Source organism: Melopsittacus undulatus, chromosome 1 (genome assembly GCF_012275295.1).
Source record: "Melopsittacus undulatus isolate bMelUnd1 chromosome 1, bMelUnd1.mat.Z, whole genome shotgun sequence".
Classification (NCBI taxonomy): domain Eukaryota; kingdom Metazoa; phylum Chordata; class Aves; order Psittaciformes; family Psittaculidae; genus Melopsittacus; species Melopsittacus undulatus.
The window spans coordinates 144,149,162-144,175,398 of NC_047527.1; the positions used below are offsets into that span (position 1 = coordinate 144,149,162).

At 40.1% G+C, this 26,237-nt stretch overlaps 1 protein-coding gene across 1 annotated transcript in view; it reads left to right on the forward strand.

Annotated features, from left to right (window-relative positions):
- The window catches only part of POU6F2 (POU class 6 homeobox 2), a 297,021-nt gene extending 273,541 nt beyond the window's left edge, over positions 1-23,480 (forward strand). Inside the window, exons 8-10 of the mRNA XM_013128511.3 lie at positions 11,324-11,492; positions 19,509-19,677; positions 22,976-23,480. Coding sequence (XP_012983965.3) covers positions 11,324-11,492; positions 19,509-19,677; positions 22,976-23,480 — 843 coding nt within the window. The remainder of the gene's footprint in view (positions 1-11,323; positions 11,493-19,508; positions 19,678-22,975) is intronic.
- Positions 23,481-26,237: the final 2,757 nt, after the last annotated feature.

Below are 26,237 nucleotides of genomic sequence, written 5' to 3' on the forward strand. Positions count from 1 at the left end.
CATAGAATAGTTAGGGTTGGAAAGGACCTTAAGATCATCCAGTTCCAACCCCCCTGCCATGGGCAGGGACACCTCACACTAAACCATATCACTCAAGGCTTCATCCAACCTGGTCTTGAACACTGCCAGGGATGGAGCATTCACAACATCCCTGGCAACCCATTCCAGTGCCTCACCACCCTTACAGTAAAGAATTTATTCCTTATATCCAATCTAAACCTCTGCTGTTTAAGTTTCAACCCCAGTTACTCTTTTTCTTTTTTCTTCTAAAGGTCAATATAGGGCCAACTGAGAACTTTGGGGCAGTGAAAGCGCAGTAGGAATATGAGACAGGAGAGGCCTGTCAAGTTCAGTTCCTCGGTTAGCAGTCACTTACTAGACTGGGGCTTGAAATGTTTTGGAACATTCATAGAAAAGAAAGAAAAAATATGAAGTCTTCTTCAATGGAAAATCAGATATGGTTCTATTAGAGCCATTTGTATTATATTTGCAGACAGAAAGTATTTGTAGGGTAATTATTATTCAGTGTAAGGCACCAGGTAAGTATCAGACTTCAGGATGGGTACAGCAACTTCACCAAGGTCCACAAAGATTTCTGTAGTTCTTTTTGTAGCACTCTAAGGTAAAATGTGTTAGTTTTGTCTGTAGAACAGACTCATAATGCCACCTTTTCTACTCAGTAAGAGAGGAAATTGAGGATGGAAAAGACATCAAATGTGATTACCAAAAAGGTACTTAACACTTAATGTCACACACTTAAACATTCATTTTAGCATTCCAATTACTCATAGTGCCTGCTTGCTAGTCCTGCCTACACCTCCAGTCACAGTAGCAGCCTTTCCTACGTTTCTGAGAATCTCAGCCTCCCTGAACTCCAAACTGATGACTTCCTCCCCCCCAAATTTAGTAGAGCCAGTGAATCTCTAAGATGACTTTTTTGTTTGTTTTGAAAATGATTCACATCCAAGTGCTTACATACTCTTTTTTTTCTATCCTCTCCTGTGTAGCATTTTCCAAAGCACTTGTCATTTATCTAACTCTATTTTTCTTTAATGGGAGCAAACTTATGCTACTGGCAAGTGCTGTTGCAATTGTTGCATATATGTGGTATCAAACAAAGCAGGATGGAGGGGAGGGAAGGCTCTGTGTTCTCCAGCACAGAAAAAGCCTGACAATGGAAGAAGAAACTCAGCAGTTTACATTTGGTTTCTTAGGGGTGTGTGAGGTGTTTCTTTTTGAGTCAGTGTCATGAAGAGATTAGGTCTTTCCCTCCTTTATGAGGGAAGCTCTCAAAAAGCACAGCAATCCTGAGATCCCATTTGAAATTCCTGAATTTTAGAAGAAGATGATAGAGATCCTGTATTATTCCCTGAGATCTTCTCAGCTGCAAAGCAACACGCTTTCTGAGTCCTGCAGCAAAGCAACCTCTTCCACACAACGTCCAACAGTAGTATCAGTGGACAGAGAGGGGACAGAGTTGTGACCCTTCTCTGCACAGCTAGTGGCACTGGGCTCACATAAAGGCTCAGATTGCTGCTGAAGGTTGCAGCTTGCTGAATGAGCAGGGGTTCAAGGTGGAAAGTCAGTGTTTAGTCATGTTGTGATGTATTGTACCAGTTCACCCAACCCGTGTGCTCCTGTGCAACAATCAGCTGGCAGAGATCATCAGTCAGCAGATCTCTCGTTATGTCCAAGAGCCAAAGATGTGCCCCATGTTATGCTGGTCTGTCCAGCAGTGCTGTGTAGGCAGGAAGCATTACTTAGCCAAGAACAGATTTGCAGGGTCCAGCCTGTGCCCCTCATGCAGAGTCCTGAGCTCCTGAGGCTGCAGGAAGAGTCACCAAACAACATCCTTACACTCATCTGCTGGAGCCTGATCAAGATAGCATTTTTGATCGAGGAAAAAAAAGTAGTGCAAATACTATAGGAAAAAAAATAGTAGACATTATCATTTATACATGAACCACAGAAAATTATTTCTGTGTATTTGTGCTCCCTCTACTGGCTTTTCTGTTTTTACTGAAAGAAGTCAGAGGAAATTTTGCCGTTTATTTCAGTGGGAGCACAAAAGAGGTGTGAGAACCAAATATTCCTCACAAGAATCCTGCTGATGGATAGTCAAAAGCAGTGGAGGTAGTACTACACAAACTGCCATGTCATTTGAAAAGTAAATAGAATTACACAGAGGATAAGGAGATCATGAATTTATCTTATTGCCTGGGTGAAGACTTAGCCAAACTGTAAGTAATGTTTGGCTAATGACAACATATTTAGTCACAACTTCAAAATCTTGTTTTCAGAAGAACTGAGTGCTCAAGCTCAGGAATTCAAAATATTTTTTAAATGGTGTCATATGGCATTTGGTGTCTTGTAACTTGATGAAAGAAGCTTTAGAAGAGGGAAAGAAGAGTACAAGACAAGTTTGGGAGAAGTTTTGCGAATGTCACCAGAGAAATAAATGAGGAAATAAATAATGTAGTAAAATGCTCCAGCTGCAGATGATCCCAGTTTAACTTTCAACTTGTCACTTGCTTGGAAACTAAGTACTGCAGGAGAAAGAGAAGTGATTGCAAGCAATGATAGTAAGCTGCTGCTTGTTAGTCACAGTAATTGAACATGTTTCAGTTGCTAAGTAATGTGTGCTGGTGCTTACTTTTTTGGCTGAAGACTGAAGACTTAAATTCCTCAGATACTGTTTTTAGTCAGCTTTACTAAGGTACGCTACATGTTATTTATTCATACAACTTTCTTAAACTTGACAGACTAAAAACTCAATGTCTCCTCATGGAAATCAGTTCATACATTACTTACGTGTAATGTAAAACAGTGCTGCTTTTTTCTGTGTTGTAAATAGGTGGCTTTTTTATGTACACAAGCAATCCTATTGCAGTCCTATTCCTCTTGGTTTTAAGGATAAGTAGATGTTTCTTATTTATGTTAAGATACCCCCAGTAGGGATCATTCCTCTTTAAATTACGCTGAGTAGTTAAAGCTTCAGCATTTTCACTGTTTTCCAAGATGTAGCTAATTTAAGCAGCAGCATCTATACACACACCAAGAATTCTCCTAGAAATTGTAATGGCTTTCTAAAGCTGGCTCCTGTTTGCACTCCTGATACAGTCCATGTCCTCTTCATCTCTGTTCATAAACAAGTTTTGCTTTGCCCTTAATAATTTTTACTGCCCATCTCCCCAGCCATTTCACTTTCCACACTAATCTCATCAAGGTTTTGTGATCAGAACTGAATGCCACAAACACAGTGAGGATGTATCACTGTTTTACAAAATAACCTTAGATTCTGTTTTCAGCATTTTCTGTCTTTATCTCAATATGGCCTAACATCCTGCGTTCTTTCTATCTCTGCTCATTGAGAAGGTTTTTCAATAAGCAGATGTATCCACCATGATACATCTTTGCTTTCCTGATTGTTACCATGTGGGTCACTAAAATGGTTCTTTTTAATGTGAATTACTTGGCACCTATCTACTCTATTTCATCTGTCAGAATGCTCCCCCAGCATGTTGTAAACAGGATCTATAAGTTGTTCATGTGCTCCTTCTATTGATTCAGCTTCACTATTGTTCACCTTCTTGTCTTACTGCTTGCTAAAACCATTCAAAAAGTTTTGTATCAGTCCTTCAGTCTCTATCTGTTGTCTCCTTCCCTGAAAAAGGACAATGTATTCCCTAATCTTATGTTTCTTGCTTTTTTAAAAGCCATTTTTATTTCATAAGAGAAGAATACCTTGTCACCTTAACTTCTGCACTTCCTCCATGCCTCTAAGGAGGGATTTTGTCAAAATCCAGGTTGTATGGCTAAATGTACAGATGAGCTTGTGATAAAAACTCATTAGCATTGTTGTTTGGTATTTGATTGGAAAACCTTGTTTTAAGGTGTTCTTTCGTCTCTTTAACAGCACACATTAATACCAACACAACTGACAGAAGAACTTTAACCATGAATTGGAGTTTTAAGAAATTTAGGAAAGGAGTCATCCTGCTTAATTTAATCATAGAGCAGTTAGGTATCTGATGGATGCTAGTTAACTAGATTTCCTGTACAAATAAAGAGACATCGACTAGGAGACATATGAATATCTAATGGGCACCTCAAGCTGTTAAAACAGAATAATTTTTAGATAGGTTGAATCTCGAATAGCTATTTGAAGGTATCCATAAACATCAATGTGTCTCCTCTCTCCATGAGAGAGGGATTGGGTACCTGTTTTAGGATTGAAGATTAATTCTTAGGTGAGTGAAATTAGATAAGACTAATCCAGCTGCCAGTTATCACTGGGGTTCAAAACACATTCTTGTTTATAAATTCCTTAATCAGCTTTCCTAATAACTGGTGTTTACATAACTATTTGCTTGCCCACTCAGAAGCAAATTCTACACTTTCTGTTATACTCCAGTGTACCTCATCAAGTGGGTTCTCTTCTTGCTGTTGTCTGGTTCTTTCCTTCTACATACCAGACTCATTAAATCAGGCCTGTAGTCCCAGTTGTCCTCAGTCTTGTTTTATCTACACTGCCTGCCAGAACTTTTCATATTTCATCGTGTCTTATAGCACTACCAGCTTTGGGTTTCTGCCAACTCTTAACACAATAAAATGACCTACTAGGCAGCATTTTCTTACATAGTCAGTTCCCCATCTTTGTTGTCATTGGCTATCATGCTCCAGATTAACTGCTGAAAAGACACAGATAGCTCTCAGATGGATCTGTGGTCATTCTTGTGCATCTGCTTTCCAAATTTCATTCCAGACATTTTCTTTCTGTAGTCTCAACCTACCACATATACCCTTCCATCTCATTGCCACAACTCCATGTGATCCCTTGTTATCCTCTCCCATTAAAATCTAATCAGCTCTCAATCATTTTCTCTCTGCAGTGTTCTTCCTGCTTTAATGCTGTCTTGTTTTACAAAAAATGCACCCTTCTTTCTCCGTGTTTGAATACAGACACTAAACTTTGTTGTCTTAATCCAACTTTGGTTTTCTTTTGCTTCTTATATGACTTGCAGCAATGAGCCTGACAATTTTTCTCACTTCTTTCTCTTTCTCTTTAACATCAGTATTGTATAATTCCATTTCATCCATGGATAAAATTACTAGTTTTTTGCAGGTCAAGATTACCAGACTATTTACAAGGACTACATCAGATTTTCCATACAACAACATGAACACTTGACTTGTAACTTACGTCTCTTCCTGATCAGTTTCTTTGTGGCACTTGCCCTTGTAGGAATAGGATATCTCAAAAAAGTCAATATAACTGCACAAAACTGTTGGGAATAGGAAGATACCACTACACTACCTGTGTTATTCTACGAATCTGAGGTATAGAGAGGGTAAAGCACTGTTCACTGCTAGAAACATTACTGCTGCCCTTGAATTATGCACTTACCTATATATTTAAGTTTGTTACTGTAATATTGACATTATATCAGCCTTTATAGGGGTCAGAAAGATGAATGATGCACCCAGTTAGCATATAGAATTATTTTTTCTACAGAAGCCTGGCTGTGTCCTCAGCCTCATTTAGCGAGCTGAGAGACCTTCACTTACAGCCTACACTTTGAACGTAGCTCTGATCCCACAGAAAGGCTTTGAAACAGCTTCAGCAGGTGCTGCCAAAGTCCTGCCCTGAGTTATGTCCACAGCACACCAGCACTTCTTTGCTGTAGTCTTCATTTCTATGCACAGCCTATGTGAACCCAAAGAGCTTTTTTATACTAGTTTCGAAATGTATGTCTTCTGTCAGTCTAAGCAGTGTGTATAGAGGTCCGTTATACTGTATGCGCTATGTTATAGTATACTGAGAAGATACTTATTGTCAGTAGCTTTCATATTCAGACTCATACATTCACTTACTTGCACTTAGTTGAGTAAGCTAAATTAGGGTGATGGGGTACAGTATTGGGGAAACATTCTGGCGTGATTTGGCATGAAGTATGTGGGTATGCCTGGTAACATTCTCTCTATTTGGGGAGGTGATTTAAGAAAATGTCTTGGAAGCTCATGCCTGGTCATGCAGTATCAGTAGGTTTGAAGACTGGCTTTGTCTGCCATAGTGTCTGCCATGCACACCAGCACTCCTCAATAACTAATGTATGGCATGTTTTAGGAAACATAGATGGAGCAGAAAACTGCATTTACAGGAAAAATGGAAGCACAAAACATTTAAACTACTACTTCTGCAAGGCATTATCATGGCATTTCAAAGTGTTTGGAAATGTTGTTTATATCAAGGTATTTATTTTTCAGCACCTTCCACGGACTTTAGTCTTTACTGGAATTAATGTCCATATTTCCCAGGAAGAACTAGCTGACATCAGAAAAAAAAAATTAGAATCTTTATTTGTGTCATAAAGGGGATTGTTTAAAACATATATCTTGCTCTTTGTAGCACTCCTCTGAGTTTCATCTTGTCCGTCCTTTTTGTTATACTTGTCTTTTTCACCTCTGTCTTCCCTAATTTGTTGCGTTTCCTCGTCTCTCAAATTCTCTTTTCACTGAATCATAGAAAAATAGGACTGGAAAGGACCTGAAGAGGTCATGCAGTCCATCCCCTCCCCCTAGGCAGGATCAACTGTCCCTGTATCATTCTTGACAGATGTTTGTCTAACCTGTTCTTAAAAACCTTCAGTGATGGAGGTTCCCTGACATCCCTAGGCAACCTAGGCTACTCTCCTTAGCATCATAAATGTCTTCTTGATGCCTGACCCTAGCTTCCCTTACCGCAATTTAAAACCTTTACTTTCTTTTCCCTTCCATTATGGCCATATTTTGCCTTTGCTATTTGTCCAGACTCTGTAAAACCAGTAGCAGTTCTGTTATGATACAAGGCAATATTCTCCCAAAAGTTTGTTCTTTATTTCCACTTAGTTTCTTTCTCTTTCCTTATCTTAGGCAAAATAACTTATTATTCTACCACTATCATGTAACTTTCTGGATGCAGGGAACAACATCCCTGATCTCCTAAGACCACCTTAATACAGGACTCCGGTCAACCATCCTGGGTGTAGGAATATCCTACATACATAGCTTAAGAACAAAATTTAGTCTTACAGACCTAATTCATGCATTGCCTCTGCAATTATCAATTGATACTACATTCACTGTTGACAGCAGCATGTTAAACTGATGTAAAAGAAATAAGAATCAGGCCTTTTGTATTTTTCAGCTTATTCCTATAAAAGACTATACTACATTTTATGCTTCTCATATTCATCTTATTCCTCTAGCTGGAGTGTGCATACATGTATTCCTGCCAGCCACTGATCAGTGTTGCATACAGTCATCATTCTCAGCTTGTCTACTATATCCACCTACACAGAATGGCACTTGCAGCAACTGCTTCTGTAATTTCTGTGCCTCCTTCTGTCTTTGGACAGAAAATGCACAACAGTCATAAATATAATTCATATCATATATATGTGTCCGAAATTGGGGAAAGTCAGCTACTGCAAGTTTCAATTGATTCTGTCATCCAGAATCTAATTCATAATCTAATCATCGCCTCTCCTTAAGGCTATTTCTGGAGTGGAAATTATAGTGGATGAAAAGAGAGAGAGTATTTTAATGCAATTTTATGTCATAGATAACTATCATTGTTCTTTAAGCAGGACATTTACAGCTTAACAGTCATGTCTGTAAAACAGGGGGTGTGCTGGAAATTATGCAGGGAGTTAAAGATTAAATCCTCCCTCAGTCCCTGGTCAGCCATTATGGTGACTTCAGCCTTTCCAACCGCATTTGATCCCTTTTCCCTCACAAACAGTGAGGTAGAAACCAACAATCTGTAAAGATCCCTTATATATGGCTATTGTACCTAAGGTCACTGTGCATCCAGACGTCACTAGCCATGCCCCTATTTGTCCAAAGATTTCTGACAAGAAAACTTCTAAGCTTCTGATTATCCCAGCTATTTAAAACATATATTTGCAAATGTATTGTGCAATGCATGTGCAGAGAATCAAACATCTCCTAGACTTAACCAGTGTACTGTGCATGCGCCATGGAGTGATAGCGACTGTGTACACACTTTACATGCACAACTGGAGATGCAGAATGCCCTCTCATTCTGGTGCTTCCTGGAAGCTTCAGAGTTATTGTGCACATGCTCAGCGGTTGAACTGTTTAGTGACCATAGGTGTAGCATGGCTGGAAAATGTTGGATCTGCCATGTTTCTCTTACATGATCATGTATTTCTCCCTAAGAAATACTGATGGCAAATAGCACAGAATTGTGAAAAATAAGGAGATTATCCAGTCCACTCTGTTGTTCTCAGGCACAGTAGCTGTTCCACTATATGTCTAACTTGCTCTTAAGCACTCTCGTAGGAGCTCCATAGGTTCCCCCAGCAGTTTATGCCAGTGCTTCATTGGTATGTTAGATAGCTTTTCCCATCATCTAATTTGGATCTTCTGGGTTATTGTACCTCATTCACTCCACTGTGATATGTAAGACACTCATTCTCTCCTCTTTTCATCAGCTCTGCCTGTATTTGAGGCAGGCATCATATCCCAATTTGTCCTCCCTTCTTTATATTAAACATGACCAGTTCTTTCCAGGTGTCTTTGTAAGCCTCAGTTAACTCCCAGGCCTTCAGCCACTCTTTCAGTTGATCCAGACTTTTTCTGAAGTGTGGCATCTACCTTTGGCCATGATGCCCCCCACCCCCAAGAGGTATTTTCAGTGCTTGGTAGAATAGAAGATCTTTCACAAGCACTGCAGACATCACTCCTGCTCACGCAGCTTAGTATGGGAGTTGCTGCAACCCCAGGATTGCTGGTGGCATGTTCAAGCTCACAGCATCATTTTGAATCCTAATCGTCTATCCAGCCTATAAAAAGTCCCTTTCAGCATGTCATCAACATGTAAATTTATTAAGCATATTCTCTTCTCCATCATTCAGGTCATTAAGAAAATATTGAGTAGTGCAGAACAAGGACAGAGTTCTGTGAAGCACCATACATGCACAATTCTGTTTCCAAGGATAGATATCTGTCCTCTCAGTTTTGTTTTCCAACCACTTTTGCATTCATTGTGCAGCAATTTCATCTAAACTATGTTTCCCTAGGTTATAAAGAATGTCACAAGAGGGAGTGTCGAGAGACTTGTAAAGTCAAACCACCTACTGCTTTTTCCCTGTCCGCGAGGCCAATTACCCTGTCTTAGAGGGAGATCAGATTGGTTTGACACAGTTTGTTCCTAACAATCCATGTTGTCTGTTGCTACCTTGTTTTCTTACAAATTGTGTGATTATTTTCTTCAGTACTTTTCCATGGGTTGAAGTTTAGTCGACTGGACTATAATTTTGCAGATCTTTCTTTTTAAAGATAGCTACTAGTTTGCTCCTCCATTCTCTGAGATAAGCACTAGCATCTTTCAGACTGTTCCAGATGGTGCGAAAGCACTTAACTCATCTAAATACAGTACTTTTCTTCCCTTGCCTAGGCTGACATGCTCAGTGTTGTCAGAGATTCCTTTGCACAACAGGCCCAGAGCCCAGATGCCTGTTTCTGAAAGCTGCTCTCTGGAGTAATGTGGGTGTAATGGATGTGCAGTCCATTTCTGCAGTGTTCAGGGGCCAGCCCTCCTAGTGGGCTGCTTCCCTAGGAGATGATATTATCAAAGTAGACATTCTGGGTTGGGAGCTCTCTACAAATAAAATGCAGTCCTCAGTGAAATCTTTCTAAAGATGCCCAGTGCTTGCACAGGTCTGAATTCTGGAAGCCTTTCAGTCAGCTCAACTCCTTTGATAAAATGCTGGTTTTCCTTGTGCAAATGTGCTTGAGCCCAAGAAACTACTTGAGATAATAAAGTGGTTTTGTTTCTCGATGTCCAAGGAAGTCAGAATAGGCTAATACTGGTCAGGTCAATAATGATTTTGAGGGTAACTCAAAGTTTCTTGCTTGGTTTTGTGTTATATCATTCTATGTGGGAGGCAGAAAAAAGAGTTGTAACTTCTTCCGTTCTTAAACAGACCCATAACAGGAATAATGTCATTAAAATGGTTCATATGTATTCCACAGAAAAGTGTCACCTTCAGTGTGATCACACACCTTTATCTGCAGTGCCATACAATTTGTTGTCTACTTTGTATCAGGCATTTCTATGTGTTCTGGGAGCATATTATATATAATTTGAGTATTACTAATGAATTCAGCTCCTTCTCTGAAGTCATTTGTTCAGTTAACTATCAAAGGAGAAAAACTCATACTCCTTAGAATTCAAGAAATAGATTTAAATTACTGACTTCCAGCAAGGGCAAATAGGCCTTTATCTTTCCCCCTTTCTAAGAATGCAGATAACAGCTATCACTTAAAAGTGAAGCTTTTTAGTACATTTTTGCAATCTTTTTTGATCAATATCAAGAATCAACATAAAATAAAGGTATAATAAGTAGCAGTCACCTGAGTGTATCAAGACGGTATTACTGTATCATTAAGCTCTGAAAGGGATGGATGGGACTACTAGAAGCCAATTCAAAACTGTAATGTCTAGTTGTGTACCTTCATTCTGCAGAGACTTCCCTTTGAATTTGCTGGGAGTTTTATGTAACAATCAGTACCAAAGAATGTTCCTTGTTTTCAGTCCCCCATGAAAGCTGATTAATGATTCTTTCCTTTTCCCTAATGAGCAACCAAAGACTACACTGTTGTAAAATTTGTAAGGAAAAAATTGTAAAGGCAGATGCATGTATCAAGGTGTACCATTTGCATCTGTCCTACCTGTTGGACTGTGTTTCTGACTCGACACAGTCCTGACGTGAATGGGGCTCACTTTGTGTTTTAGGCAAGGACAATTTATCAGTTGATAAACATTTTTTTTGTTTATCTGTAAGATCTAATGTCATAAAACAAATTACTCCTTTTTGAAGGAAAGGGATTTTCCCCCAGTTTATCTACTCGTTCTGGTCCTGCAGTATGAAAGGACCTCTCTGAAACAATGCTGATTTGTATGAGAATCCATGTAGGGAATAAAAATCTGACTTCACGAGTCAGAGAACAGGTAAGGACATATGTTTATTAAATCAGAATGCTGCTGTGGATGTCATAGGTCTCTTATTACCCATTTCAAACAAATACCTTCTAATTAGATTAAGTATCTGGTTAAACAGAGTAAAAATGGAGAGCCAGAATACATAAAAGCTCAGATTTCTCCTACTGTAACACTGTCACCTGAACTAAGTCCATGGTATTTAATGCTCCTATGAGATTTGTTCCCCAGAAGTAGATGAGTGAGATGGTGCATTGAAAGTTTCCTATTACTGCTTCGTTTTCTAAATACCTATTTTTACATTTTAACATATAGCTCCATCAGCCCTCCCAGACGCAAGTGGGACAAGCAGCCTCACAATCCAATCTCCTGCATTTGGCTCACAGTCAAGCATCTATGTCTCAAAGCCCAGTGCGTCAGGCTTCCTCTTCTTCCTCCTCATCCTCCTCCTCTTCAGCTTTGAGTGTTGGCCAGTTAGTCAGCAGTAAGTATTGCTCCCTGGCTCTCCTTAATTCTCCCCTCTGTTTGTCCTCATCACTCTGAATTTCCTGATCTGCTTTCCCTCCTTTTTTTGTTTCATATAGTAGATTGTATGTTGCTAAGTAGAGTGACTCTTAACCAGTGGGAACTGCTAAGTGCTGGCATGGATGGGGCTTAAGGTAAACATCAGTGCTAAAAACAGTAGTAAAAATGGTAGCAACTGTTCATTTTCTTGCTAGGGCAATTCTTATAACTGAAATGTAGTTAATGTTCTTTGGAAATGAGAAGGTTTTGAATTGGTCAATATAATGAATTAATAGTGGTCAGAATCTGGTGTGCAGCCAGATGCTTCTTCTTGTGGTTAGGCTGGTAGTTTGTTGCTATTTGTCTGCTTGCAGTTAGTGTAGCAAAGCATTTTACAGCTACACAAATCTAGAGCAAGAGACCTTTCCTGCCAGGAAAGGCTTGCACAATTTAAGCAAGAGTGAACTGTAACATGTGGGAGAGGATAGACACCATGCTCTGCTGTGAAATAACTGAGTTTCATTATTAGGATTATAACAGCAACCCTTTCTTCCAGATTACTTAGTTCAGAGTCTTTGCTATTACTTTATCAGCATTAACTTTGGTTTTTACATAGCAAAACCCAGCAGGTTAAAAGTATATATAAGAAGCATTAACAGGTTTTGCACACTGGAAGAATCCCAGTGTATTAGATGACCTTGTTCAAAGATACTCCATGTACATATTTCAAGGAAACAAGAGCTGTGGCTCATGCCACGTTGGTAATGTAAAATACATGACTGATACAAGCTTATGAAGGGCTTGGAGAAACTGTCATGCAAGAGAAGATGTGAAAGAAGTCCTGGTTAGATTATTTCAGAGACTGTTTACATGGGGAAATCGCTGTCAGAGCTGTAGTGGTAAAGGTATGCTGGTACACCTCCCAGTGTGAATACTTCTATTCTGGAATTAAAATGTCTGCATTGGTAGCTGTAAGTACATAAAATATATAGATACAGATGTAATTATAGTGATATAAATATACTGCTGTTGCTCTGCTAGTAAATTTTCTCATGTAGACAAGCATTCTATGTAGGAAGAAGACAAATAAGAGACTTCATGTTAAAAATACATGAAGTTGCTCCTTGTCTATATGGCAAAATTGACTAAAATAGCGAGTGCAGAATAAGTTATTTTTCAAAAGCTGGTCCAGAATAGCCTCCCTTGTGGACATTCTTATTAAAATAATACTCGAGTAACTATTGAGAGGTACCCTACCCCACACTGGTTACTCCAGTGAGTTTCCTCACGTGAATAAATCCACTACGCAGTAAAGTAACATGGAAGAAGCCCTTTTAAGTTTATACAGTAACTCCATCAAAATTTGCTAGGTGCTAGAAAAAGTTACTTGTTCAACCATATGCAGTTCCTCTTAGAACATGTGTTTTATAATAATGATATACACTGTGATTAAAATCACACAATCAAGATGTTTTTCTCATCCTTCTTTGAAAATGGATGTTTTCTAGGGGTGCATCAGAATTAGTAATGCAGAAGGTGGGCTGTTGTCCCAGAGTTTGTTCCCTATCTCATACGCTAACCTGTTCTGCAGTTTGCATAACATTTGAGGTAGGGAGCTGTGGCAGGGTGAAGGATGGTCTTGCTTCAAGTGGTAGAAGTCTCAGGAGCTGAAGCTTTCTGTCTGCCACATGATTCCAGTGCAATGGCTGGCAAGTCACTTAAAACAGATTTTTCACAAGCGCTCTCTTAATACCCAGCTTGAGACTCTGGGCTTTAATTTACCTGGTACTCACAATTTTAAGTGCACTTTCACTGTGGAACTGTGTAAAGAACCATTTAAACACACCGTCTAAAAAAAATAATTTGGTACTTGACCTAGACTGGGTACCCAAAAATGCTTTTTCCTTAATATCTGTCCACTTCTGTGTGAATGAGAAGGGGAAGACCCTCATCTTGTAGAAACATAAGAAAATAAATTAAGATCTAGAAAAACAGAGGAGCTCAAGAAGAAGTGTCTTTGGTGAAGAGCTTTAATAGAGGTCTGGGGCCACACACTGAACAAGTAAAAAGGCAATATATCAATCAGTTCCTCTGTAATGAAAGACAATTCATCCTGTGCACTGGATGAGGCAGGAGTCTGAGGAAAAAGATCTGGTAATCGAGGGCTCAGAGTCTGTGCTACACTGTGTTGGGCTGCTGTAACTCCACATTTTGTAGCTTCTGAGTGTTTATTTGTGCAGCTCTAAGGATGGGTTTTTTATCTCCATTTTTTGCTTGGATAAATTTCAAGGTTGTAACAAAGCAGGATAGTAATGTCAGTCAGTCATATGGTGAGATAATGCTTATATTCATAGTTGGAAGTATGAGATCTTCTGGCAGCTGAATAGGTAGAAAAGCTAATAGGTTCAGTTATCATCTTGTTGGTCCTGCTCTGAAAAGAGTAAGACACATGCTGTGGTCATGGATTTGGCTGAGAGCAAGAGGAGTGTGCAGCACAGGAATATCAATTAGTGGAAGAGGGGAGATATACTACTTAACATAGATGTTCTACTTGTTCCTCTCAGGCTTGGATGCTTCCACCACTTCTGCTCCAGTCCCACTGCAGCCTCACACTGTTCTCCACATAATCAGCACTCCCTTTGCCTCTGTGCTTTTTGTTCCTCCTGCAGTCTTTTCCCCACAGTCCATGATTCATCAATGCCTCTTCCCACTTCAGTTCCCCTCCACCTCCCAATCAGTCTCTGCCCCCAGACCATATCTGTGTCCTTTTTACCAGCCTTTTTATTAGGTAGTTTCTGTCCTCCTATACCTTATTTTATTACTCATGCACCCTCTTTCCCTGCTTTCTGTCCTCTACCACAGTGATTACTACTCTCTGCACTGTTAGACCCTCTCTCCCTCCACTCCAAACTGAAATCCCTGCTCCTTAGTAATGTTCAGCTATTTTTTTCACCCTTCCAACATTTCTTTTTCTTTAGACACAAGGTTAATGTTTGCCCCCTCTGCATCCACATCATGCAGACACCACTCCCACCCTCCCTGTAAGCCATCAGAGTGTGGGAAATGATCACCAAGAAGAGGGATGAGTCAGTATCTGTCTTTACTCTGGCTCAAAGAAGGCCAGAGCCACAACCATAGGAAGGGGATTCTTTGCCATCTATTTCAGCCTGAGACTCAAGCATCCTCAGTACAGACAAAATCTTAAATAAAATTCCACACAGAGGTGTAGCCAACCTCCACTGAGTAGATATGAGTTTTGGAGGCTCACCTGCTTGGATTCGTTGGAGTCAGATTTTAACTCGGGATGCCAAGAAGCCCTGTACTGACAAGAGATACCTATCAAGGCAATGCTTCAAGTCGTAAGGAAACTGAAACTTCTTAGCCATAGTACCCTATCTAAGATAATGAATGGCACAGAGAAGATTGTTGGGTACTTCTTCCTTGCTCAAAAAAGAAGAAAGCTCAATTAAACCAAGCAGGGAACTCAGAGTAAAGAAAATACTTTCCATACAGTCAGACTGAGGAAGGTGTTGCACTTGGGAATTAACCCACTGTGTTCCAGATATTAAGAGCATTCCAAAGAGCCTATAAGGAGTACAGTGTGGTCAGTTCAGCAGGAAAGGATCAAACCACATGTGTAATGACCCATGAAAAGACAGACAGACCCTGCAGCTTTCCATTGTAGCACCATATTTTTAGACAAATGGTCTTAATTGATCATCACGAATTTGAGAATGGTTTCAAGTGACTAAAAATCCATTTGCATACAACTGTGCCTGCTCACAGGGAAATAAATACACAGGAAGTCATCCTTGTTTTGCTCCTTTGCAGAATCCACTCAGCCCATGGGTGCAGATCCCTGAGGAGCAGGAGCACCACTTTTTCAAGCCTATAGCTCATAACTGAACAAAGCCTTCTTAATGTACCATCTCCCACACATGGGCCAACAGAGGTTTGTCTAACAGGCCTGCAATTTAAATTCAGTGCCTGCCAAAGTCCATTCAAAGTCTTTTAGTGGGTTGAAGCCTTCAATGGGTCAGTAGTTCTGAGAGAAACCTGCAGGCATGAGGGCACCAAGAAACTACTTGTGGCTTCCCGAACATCTCTGATTGCTTTTCTGCCCCTGAGGCAGGAATAGTGTCATTTCCTTTTCCTCATTTGCTCCAAAGCTGTAGTCCAGTCCCTCAGATGAAGCCCCAGAGTAGAGTACCTTGGTAGAGATTTGCCATATTCCAGAATTTTTTGCTAAATATATAATAAGTAAAACCAGGCATATTCAGCTGCCTTATGCTGTTAATGGAATTGCTTAGAGCAATATAATAACTTCAGCAGATAATTATTTGGTGCAAGGTGCTGCACACTTACTCTAAAGAGAGTAACTCTCTTTACAAAGGCTGCCTAATGTTAGGAAAATTACTAAAGTGCAGTAACAAAGGGATCAAATTGGGCTTAAATAACTTCAGTGTTCGTGTTACTTTCATTTGAGTCATTTTTGTTTATGATTTTACATTTTTCTTTAACATGTTTCCTTATTTTTCAAAGGTGCATTTCTTCCTTTTTTTTGAATTTCCCTTAATTTTTTTCTTTCCTGACATTCCCCCCCCCCCACCTCCCCTCCAGATTGCTGTATTCTTTATAACTTCTTCCTTTTATCTCATCCTCACCCCTTCATCCCTCAACAGCAACAAGTGCTAGTTATTTTAAAGACAAAAAGTCATGGTTGTTTCCAAAGAAAGGACATCTGAAAAGAAGCTCTGCCTAAGCATGGACTGCAAGATTCATCTCTCCTCTTCCTATCCCTTTTGCATCATTTCTTCATATTGTCTCCTCCTGTCTCTGTTCTCTTTCATCTTGTTTTCTCTTCGTTCAGTTCTACATTATTATTCTTCCTTTATTCCAGTTCATTTTCCTCCTCTCAGATGCATCCCTCTGCTCATTTCTTTAACGTTTCTACCGGATGTTCTCTTTGTGGAAATCACTCTTTTCCCCTTGTGCTCTTACACTTGTGTCTCCATGAAGTTCCTTTCTTCCTTCCAAATTCATTTTACTGTCATCTGTTACTATAAAATTAAAATGTCTTCCACAAACAAATTATTCTTCATTCTTTCCCCTGAGCTTCAGTCCATTTTCCATTAACAGTGTTTTGTCCTGCCTTTTTTTTATCCAATTTACTTTCCATTGGACTTCCTCTGCCAACTATTTCTCCTCCTGTCTGACTGGGGAAATCATCCCCTGTAATCTCTCCTATGGCAGAACTCTGTGCAACAGAAATTTGCTTTCTCCTTCAGGGTGCACTGATTTCTTTGTGGTAACTCTTTCCCCTAACTATTAAAATCACAGCATATTTGCACTCACCAACAAATTCATATGGGATTTTTTAGGAGAATTCAAAAGCGATAATACTATTCCCTTCAGTAGGAAAAAGGGAGTTTCAGTGCAGAAAGAGAGCCTGTGGATTCTGTTTCTTCCACTCTGCTCATCCACCTTCACCATCCACCAGGACATCTAGGGGAATTTTAGGTGCCTCTCTTTTGTTAGGGGACATGTGCACTTAACCCCTAAAGTTATCTCAGACAACTTTCTCCAGCACCCAGTAGTTTAATTGACACAACAGCCATGATGTACAGTGGGAGTCTTTAAATGTTCTTATTGTAGGTCACTACCACTCAGTGAGATTGGTATTCTTTATTTTCCTGTTGGCACTGTGCTGCCTTCCCTAGGATATCCAGTTAATTTTAAAAGCACCAGTTTATTTACAGTCTTCAATAAGTTACTCTTCCTAAAATGTGAAGTGCACTATACACTCTAGTGTTCTGAGAGCTCAGAACATATTAAAACAAAGTCCATTATCTATTCATAAATGCTTATGTATGTGTATGTATTAGTCCACAGAGTCCAAGATTATGTATTGATGGCATTTTATAAGGCAATAGAGTAAAACAGGCCAGTGCTGTTACATGATGATGGTGGTCTTCATGGTACTGTTTGAGTTTTATGGAGCTGACAGAAATCAAGCGACTACTATAGATTTCAGAGGGCTTTGAATCACACCTGAAGTAGAAGTGATTCTGATTTGATACAAATGCTCTTTTTCCTAGAGTTCAGGGATAAAAGGCTTTAGTGTTTCAGTCTACCTCTGTAAGTACATTCCTCTTCCCAAAGATGCTATGTAAGAATGAAGCCCCTTTCCCAGGAGATACTCAGCTCTATTCTGTGTCTCTAAAAATCAGAACTGGGATACTAGGTAGACTGTGTGTGTGGTAAGTAGGAAAATTTCACACCCCTAAAGGCAATTACTTTACAAACCTGAGTGTCCCCTGTCACAGCACTGACTACTTAAAAGCAAACCATATGCACCCTGGCTTTGCACTGAATGAGTGTATGCATGTGTGGTGCACAGGTGAGCTCAAGCACAGCACTGACAGTAGGAGGGATGATTCTGAGTGTGAAACATTGTCAAGGCTAGATTGAGCCTATGTGTGTGTTTACCTGTATGCATAGTTCATGTGGTCCCTGGTTGCATACATGAGTATTTTTAAAATACTATTGCTATGTGTGCTTCTTACACTCAAGCTACAAATAGATACAGGCTTAAATTTATATAGCAGGAAAACCTCTTCCCTCTCTCTATTATTGGACTGAAAGATTTTTCATAGGACATTTCCATTATAAGGGAATTTTACATCAGGTTTATAAACCCCTGAGAATAAAAGCTTTGTTACGGTAATGCTGATAAGCCCTTAGCTACAGCAGTACTAGCAGGAGCCACTCTCATATAGGGTTCAGAATAGTAATGTAGTCTAGCACTGTCCTTGGACAACTGCTTGCATTTACAGAAATTGACGGGTTATTGTGCTGCAAACTCTTCACCTCAGAAGTCTGAGGAATGAGGTGAAGAACAATAGAGATGTCTCACTGGGAGAACAGCTTCACTACACGCAGGATTGCACAACACTTTGAAATCTTCCACCATCCCAGTCCCATGCTGTCTCCGACTTGGCAAATGCTTTCATTTAGCCAGGGATCAGTAGCTTGGAGGGGGAAAAAAGTTCCATTCTCCAGCTGTTGTGTCATTTCCCTTGATAAGTCCTAAATTGACCGAGTTATCCAGCACCAAAGGAGCTTTCCTGTGGTAGACATGCTTTATTATGTGCCCTTTCAGGGACAAAGGCTTCTGTGTCAGTAAACTGCTATGGAGAGGAAGGACAGATTTATCCTCACAGCATCATAAGCATTATCTTCGGAGGGGCTAATATAAAAGTAAAAAACTGTGCAGTATTACCATCCAAAACCTAATGGCTGATGTTGCTGCTCCTTGATTATCAACCTGATGGGAGGCAGAATGAAAAGCTTGAAAGGCTGCTTCTCAGAAGGGCATATTTTAAAAGATTATTTTTAAATTAAGGAGTTTTTAAGGGCAGTTTTTTGTTTGGGCTTGTTCATTTGCTGGGTTATTTTGTACGCTTGGCTGGTAGTTTGGGTTGGGTATTGTGGAAAAGGGAAGGAAGGTTTGCGAATCTCATTATTTGGCATTATTTGTAGATAAAGCAGAAATTCTTGCTTGCAGATTAAAAACCCAAGCAGTTTGTGCATGTATTTAGCCCTCCCCACAGACTGCAAATACATACATTAACACCAGCCTTCCTTCTGTATGTGATAAGAAGGGGAAACAGGGAACAGGACACGTCAAGCTGGGGAAGGTTTTGCAAGGCACAAATGGCAGTGAGGAGCCCAGGCACCCCCTCATTGAGGTGAGTTGGCCATTTTCAGGAGTTCAGCAATAAAGTACCTGGAAACACTGAACTAGTTGTCATTTTAGCAATCTGAACATGCCTCATAACCTAAGAAGGCAAGCCTATTTCTGTCTGGGGGAGAAAGGCATAAATATTAAGAAGAAAAGAGATTAACGTCTTGATGATGGAAGCTGGTGTAAACCCAGGGAGCCCACTCTTATATGATGTGAAGGACTGACATGATTAAACAAATATTCCAACAGATCCTCAGACAGCCACGGGAGAGGTGGATGGGGTGAATCTGGAAGAAATCCGAGAGTTTGCCAAAGCTTTTAAAATCCGGCGCCTGTCCCTTGGCCTGACACAGACTCAAGTTGGCCAAGCCCTAAGCGCCACGGAAGGCCCAGCCTATAGCCAGTCTGCCATCTGCAGGTAACAAGTTACATCATAAACTCTCCTCTCCCTCCTTTGTTCTTAATATGTTTATTGCAAGGAGCATGCTTGTGTTGGAGTCTCATGTCTTTAGAATGTATTATTTGATCTGGGACTTATACTAGCCAATGATGTTGGTAACTGGCAGATAAAATGTTCTTGTTGTGTACCCCTAAAGTAACTTCAGTTGGTTGTGGTTTTTTTTTCCTTCTTCTTTAAACAAGCGAGAAACAATGTTCCTGGCATTGAGATTTAATTCACTAGACAAGCTGGAGACCCTGCTGTTGCTGGATAAGCACCAGCTGACCCTCTTCATACTGTGCCATTTTCTACAGATAGGGTTACTGAACAAATATTTCATGGCTGCATCCCTGCTAAGTTAAAACCTGTATTACTGTGGTTAGCACTTCACATATAGGATGTTAATGATGATTTACCTAGGCAACACAGAAGGGGAAAAAAATATACTTCCTGCTGTCTTGCAAACTAGCAGCTATTCATCTTCTATTGCCCAAATGTTTTACTAAAAATCCAGGCAACTCCTATATGCAAAGCAGAAGGAGAAATCTGCCCTAATCATAAGAAATGATAACACAGTCTTGACAGAGATAGTTAGAAGCAAACACTGTATATGCATGTATGTGTATTACAGTAATCTCATGTTTATGCATGAGGTAGCAAACACACTTAGGTAACAGCTTTTTCCTCTTGGGCAATGCCTTATAGTTCTTCTCCATCAGTGAAAGCCAAGAAACCAGCTCTAAGCTCATTTAAGTGGATTTTGTTCTTGGTGATCCATGAAATGCTCTGTCTTTTTATCTGCTCTTTATACTTTTAATGTATTCCCCATAGAACGGAAGTGTACTTTTCCTGCAGTTTAAGACTAAGGTTATAAATAACATCAGTATGGGGTAGCGAGCTTGCAGCTCACATTTTGCTCAATGATTTTCCATAAAACCCATTGATTGTTGTTAAATACAAAAAGCTCCATAGGATCCTCTCACTTCTATGGTCTCCCCTACTGTTTGTTCTTATAAGATACCTCCCTGTAGAAAATAACCTTTATTCAGTCTATACAAGGATACTACTGCTGGAAAATTTGTTTCAGGACTTGTATATCGTTATACCAAACAACATGGTACTGCAGTATCAACACTAACAAGCAATGCCAATGATAATGAATGCTGTTGCTCCCTGTTGCTAAGGATTAATTTTTTTCCTTCCCTGTGTTCAGTTGGTGAAGAATAGCTAAAATGGGTGGAGTTTTTAGCAATTGCCAATTTGTGTAGCCTTAAGTTGCTATTTAACAGGCGATGCTTTAAAGTGATAAATTGCAGTTTCCTTTGCCTTTGTCTAGTTTACTGTCTTTCATTTCCTCCAGCTACCTCACACCTGAGAAAACCACTGGGGAGGGTTTGAATTTTACTAAGAGAAAGGGTTCCCCACTAATGGATTATCATGAAAACCCCCCTAAAAGATGGAGTACAAACATGACTAACAAAAGCCCAGAATGTGGAGACTTTTTACAGAGGGCTCCTTAGGGGCAAATGACCCAGAACACGACGACTGGGTGTAGAAGCTGGTCTCAAATACTTGCAAGGTTATAGGGTTGTTTTATTTCCTTTGACTGCCCTAGATGGATATCACTTTGGGGTGTGCTAACAAGTTATGACTTGTTAAGCACCAGGACAAGCTGCTTCAGTGGCAGTATGCTGCTCTTCAGAAACAGTAGGTTTAACTTTTCTCCTAGTGGTAACCACAGAGTTTCAGTATGAACTCCAGGGTAATGGAAGGGGCAGTTAGGTAAGCAAGTGGAACAGCCAAATTGGAGACAGGAATAGAGTCTCCTGGTGGCCTGTGCAGGTCGTACCAGCAATACAACCACCTTGCTGATGTGTTCTGCATGCAAATAACAGCATTTTCTTAACTTGAGACGATGTGTTCTAAAACATATGCTTCAGCCTGAACTATCATGGACACCAAAGAAGGACACCTTGTAGTCAGTACTACGCTAGGATCACAGGCACCTGATACAAATTCTTTGGAGTGTTATTATCTGAAAGTATTCCTTATTTTACTCTTTGTACGAAATGCGTTGGGTTTTTGCTGGAGTGTTTTCTGCAGCTGCCATGTGCTAAATAGAGACACTAAAAACTTCCAACTCCATTCACTGGGCTGCTTTGTGCAAAGGCATTGATTTGGTTGTTCTCATCTCCAGAGCATGTCATGATTAGCAGTGGCAGCGCTTCAGCACTGGGTGGGCTGGAGAGTGCAGCAGCACCACACAGTAACTGTTGTCTTTGCACAACATTAAATACCACAATGTGAGGGGTGGACATAGGCGAACTGGGGAGATACAGATGGGTGGTGTCAGAGGACTTGGGTTAAGACTATTTTAATGTGTAGCAAGAGAGGATGAACTCGGTAAATGAAAGAAATAAGTACTTAAAAGACTTGAAATGTGAACTCGGCTCTTTGCTTGTTTTTGAAAGGATTAAAGCTTTGTGTGGCTGCTTTTCCAGATGTTTTATAATACTTGTAAAATCTGGTTTGGCAAAAGACTTTTTGATGGCAAAATGATATATAAGAGACCTCATTTACAGGAAATGATATCATTCTGGTACAGTTTGCTGAAATCCCACAATAAACCCAGCTTGGTGCCACAGCATATTAGTAGACTATTATACTGGGTTTCATCTGGAAAACATGAGTCTGTCTTTGCACATTGTGGGGGCAGTCAAGATAATTGCAAAGTGTCCAGCTGTTTCAGCTGAACACTGCTGTAGCTATGGGAATCTTTTTCCAACCCAGAAAAGGGATATAGTGTTAACTTGCAAACAGTGAAAATTGCTGAAAAATGAAAGGAAAAGAAACCTGATACTGAGAAGCTAGTAACTGCCATTGGTTTGTATTATTAAAGCTGTGGCTTCTTGACAACGTGGGATGGGAGGGGAAACAAAAGGATTAATCACAAAGACAAGATGAAAAAGAGCAATTGCCTTTGATGTCATTTCCTGTAATTAGACTTAACATTAAGGGGTTTAGAGATCACAGAAATATGAAATATGAAAATGCAACTCATAACCTGTATTATTCAGTATACTTAAAATTTTGTTGTAGTGCTCGTTTTGTGTTAGCTTAACTATCTAACTATATATATATATTTATATATATACCTACCTGCTAGTTTTCGTAATCCATTGTAAATTACCTCTGCCAGTCAATTAGTCAGGCAGGCAGGAAGTCCCACCCTGGCAGAGCATCAGTGTAAGACTCTTCTTTCTCAATTTTCCCTCAGACACACCATCCTGAGAAGCCACTTTTTCCTACCACAGGAAGCCCAAGAGAACACTATAGCTAGCAGTCTGACAGCCAAACTGAACCCTGGCCTTTTGTATCCTGCCAGGTTTGAAAAGCTGGACATCACCCCTAAAAGTGCCCAGAAGATAAAGCCGGTGCTTGAGCGGTGGATGGCTGAGGCTGAGGCCCGCCATCGAGCAGGTATGCAGAACCTTACCGAGTTTATTGGAAGCGAACCATCCAAAAAGCGCAAGAGGCGCACCTCATTCACGCCACAAGCTCTTGAAATCTTGAATGCCCACTTTGAGAAGAACACGCACCCCTCTGGGCAAGAAATGACAGAGATTGCAGAGAAACTGAACTATGACCGGGAAGTAGTTAGAGTTTGGTTCTGCAATAAGAGGCAAGCACTGAAGAACACAATTAAACGTTTGAAACAACACGAGCCTGCGACGGCAGTTCCTATGGAGCCTTTAACAGACTCTCTGGAAGAAAACTCCTAAAAACAAAACTAAACCAAACCACACACAAAACAAAACCCCTGCACCAACAGAAACGTAACCATTTGAACTCTGTGAAAATACCTGTTCATCACCCTTGTAAGTAAAAGACTGAGAAAACTACAAGAAGGACAGAACAGTTTATAAATGTCCATGGGGTTTCCTATTTAAAAAACAAAGTGAAAAACTACACAACACTCAGTGTGTGTGTGTGTGTGTGTGTGTCGTAGAATTAGTTCCTCCCCTCTTAAAAAAAAAGCCAGTTTTTTTAAATGGACTTAAAGTAAACCAAATAACTGCTTACTTTTTTTCTGTATATTATGAAAATATGAACACATTTTAAGGAAAAACAAAACAAAACAAAAAAAAGAACAAAAATAAAAGGAAAGAAAAAAGACAAAAAAAACCCAAAAACTTTTATCTATTTAAAAGAGAATACAAGCCTGCCACCTGGAGGAGTGATTGTAGCCTTTCAGGTATTAAGTGCTGATTCACTATGAAAACTATTAACCAAAGTCAGAAATATGGCATTGCAAACTAGATTGTTAATCTACTCTTTTATGAGTGTAAAATTGTGTTATGAATTTTTACATTTGTATTTTGCAAACAGGAAAACAACAGGATTAATTTCTCTCATCCTTCCTTGTTCGCACCCCCTGCAGGTGTGTACAAACAGGTGTTAAAGCCATTCCATACTGGTCACCTCCTTTTCTTTTGGTTTTGCAATCTCCAAGTGTTTGGTGCCAAAAATAATTTGTTTTTATTGTGATTTGCAGGGTTTGGTATTTCTCTTCTAAGGGTGTATGTCCTGGTTTCCCTTTCTTTCCCTTTTCTCTGGTTTCTTTTGCTGCCTTCTCCTCCCAGCTCACTCTCCTTCCCTTCCCGAGCCCACATAACCCAGTAAGATTTGAAGATTTTTAAAAGGAAAGTGAAATATGAACACTTTTATATTGTTATGCTGAAATGCAATAGAGGACAAAGAAGGATTAGGATTATGTCTGATGAACTGTCAGCCCATGCTGAACATTGTGCTTCTTGTTGAATGGGTAGCTTGGGATTTCTCTGTCCTTTGGCCGTGAACCTGGAGAGGTTACCAAAACTCATTTTGTAGTATAACTATAAACTGCACACTTGGTACAGTACTGCATCTCTATTATTGTTCTGTTTGAAGCAATTTCTCTCCAAAGTCTGCTAGCCAAAGAAATTTCTTGAGATTCTGCTGAAAAGAAGCAGACAGGCCGAGAAGTGATGAGGATGTTCTGGGTTTTACATCACTATGGATTGTTTCAGTGGTAGTGCTTTGCTCCTTCTGCTTTTATTTTTAATGCCATCTGGTATTGATGCTTGCCCTGTTGTCCTCTTCAGTAGGAGGATGTGTTTCTCCAGGTGTTTGCTGTGACCACTGGCTAGACTAAGCAATCAGGATATAGAGAAACCCACTAAATCTCCTTTGGGAATTGGAAGGTGGGCCACCTGCAATGTGTAACAGGTGAATTGATTTTCCTTTAAAGACAGCGTATCTCTGTGACTTCTCTTTTGATTGGACAAACATCTTCTAAAATACTGTGATTACTGGACCTATGAATATACCAAGGCTCAGAGGGAGAGGGTGTTGCAGGTTCTTGATGAGGTATGGGCTGACCTGTGAATGCCACCTGCAGTTTTCCTCTTCTGCTGAGTTCTGCTCCAGCCTTTGGTGTTCAGCCAACTATTAGGGTAGAAGCTGCATCTCAATCAGGACTTTCCAAAAGAGTACTTTGGGGATTTGGTTCACCTCACTGTAGAGGTGGCAGAGTAAGTTTCTGCTGGTATAATTCCTAATTGCATTCACTAACCACAGGATGGTTGTACTGGATTTTTGCTGGTCTGCCCAGGATGTCGAAGGATGTTCCCAAAGTGCTGGAGTCTTCAAATAACATCTCTCTTACACAGTTCTCGAGAACTCAAGGCTATATACAAAACTTAAGTGAAAGAAAGGGACTTCCATTGATTTCACTAGGCTTTGAATCCAGCCTCGCTACTTTATTAACAGGATTTGCTTTGTAGAATGGGGTCTTTGCTGCGTGGTTGGTGGAGTTTTAAGGTTTCAGAGACCATCATCTGTGCCAGAAACTGCCTCTAAATGTGAGCACTCTCAAAGGTCAGGGTTGGAGAGCACTGAGGATCCAGTACTCTGGGTTGGGCTCATGTCCAGCAAATGCATTTTAGGCTTTAAGCTTCAGTAGGGTATGTTTAAGGATATTTTCAGTATTGCTTTTACGTGGAGGAGAGTGAGAATTTTTATTGCCTCTTTTCCGACTGTTGATATATAAATATCTGCCAGGGAAAAACAAAATCTCAGTAACCAGAGAAAAATTGTGAGACAAAAAAGATGCTTTACCCAAGCTGAGCACGTGAAGTAAAGAGTTTCACAATAACATCTGCCTCTTTGGGTTTTCTTTTTTCCCTCTGTATCCATAGATACTTATATCTGCAGATCTGTGTAAGTTATCTATTCCAGACAGCCCTAAACTTGTGACCACAACTCACTTTACATAACAATCAGAAAAGCACCCAGAAGCCAACAGGGAATCAAGGAAGAAGAGATCATATCTGGAAGCGGGTGCTCCTGAAGTCTTACCCATGTCTCCAGCATGCTGCTAACTGTGCAGTCATTAATGCCACATACACCATTACCTGTTCAGCTACCCTTGAGACTGTACATCACCTCCCCTCGTGCACCCCCATCTCCAACAGCCTGGGAACAAAAACATCAACCAG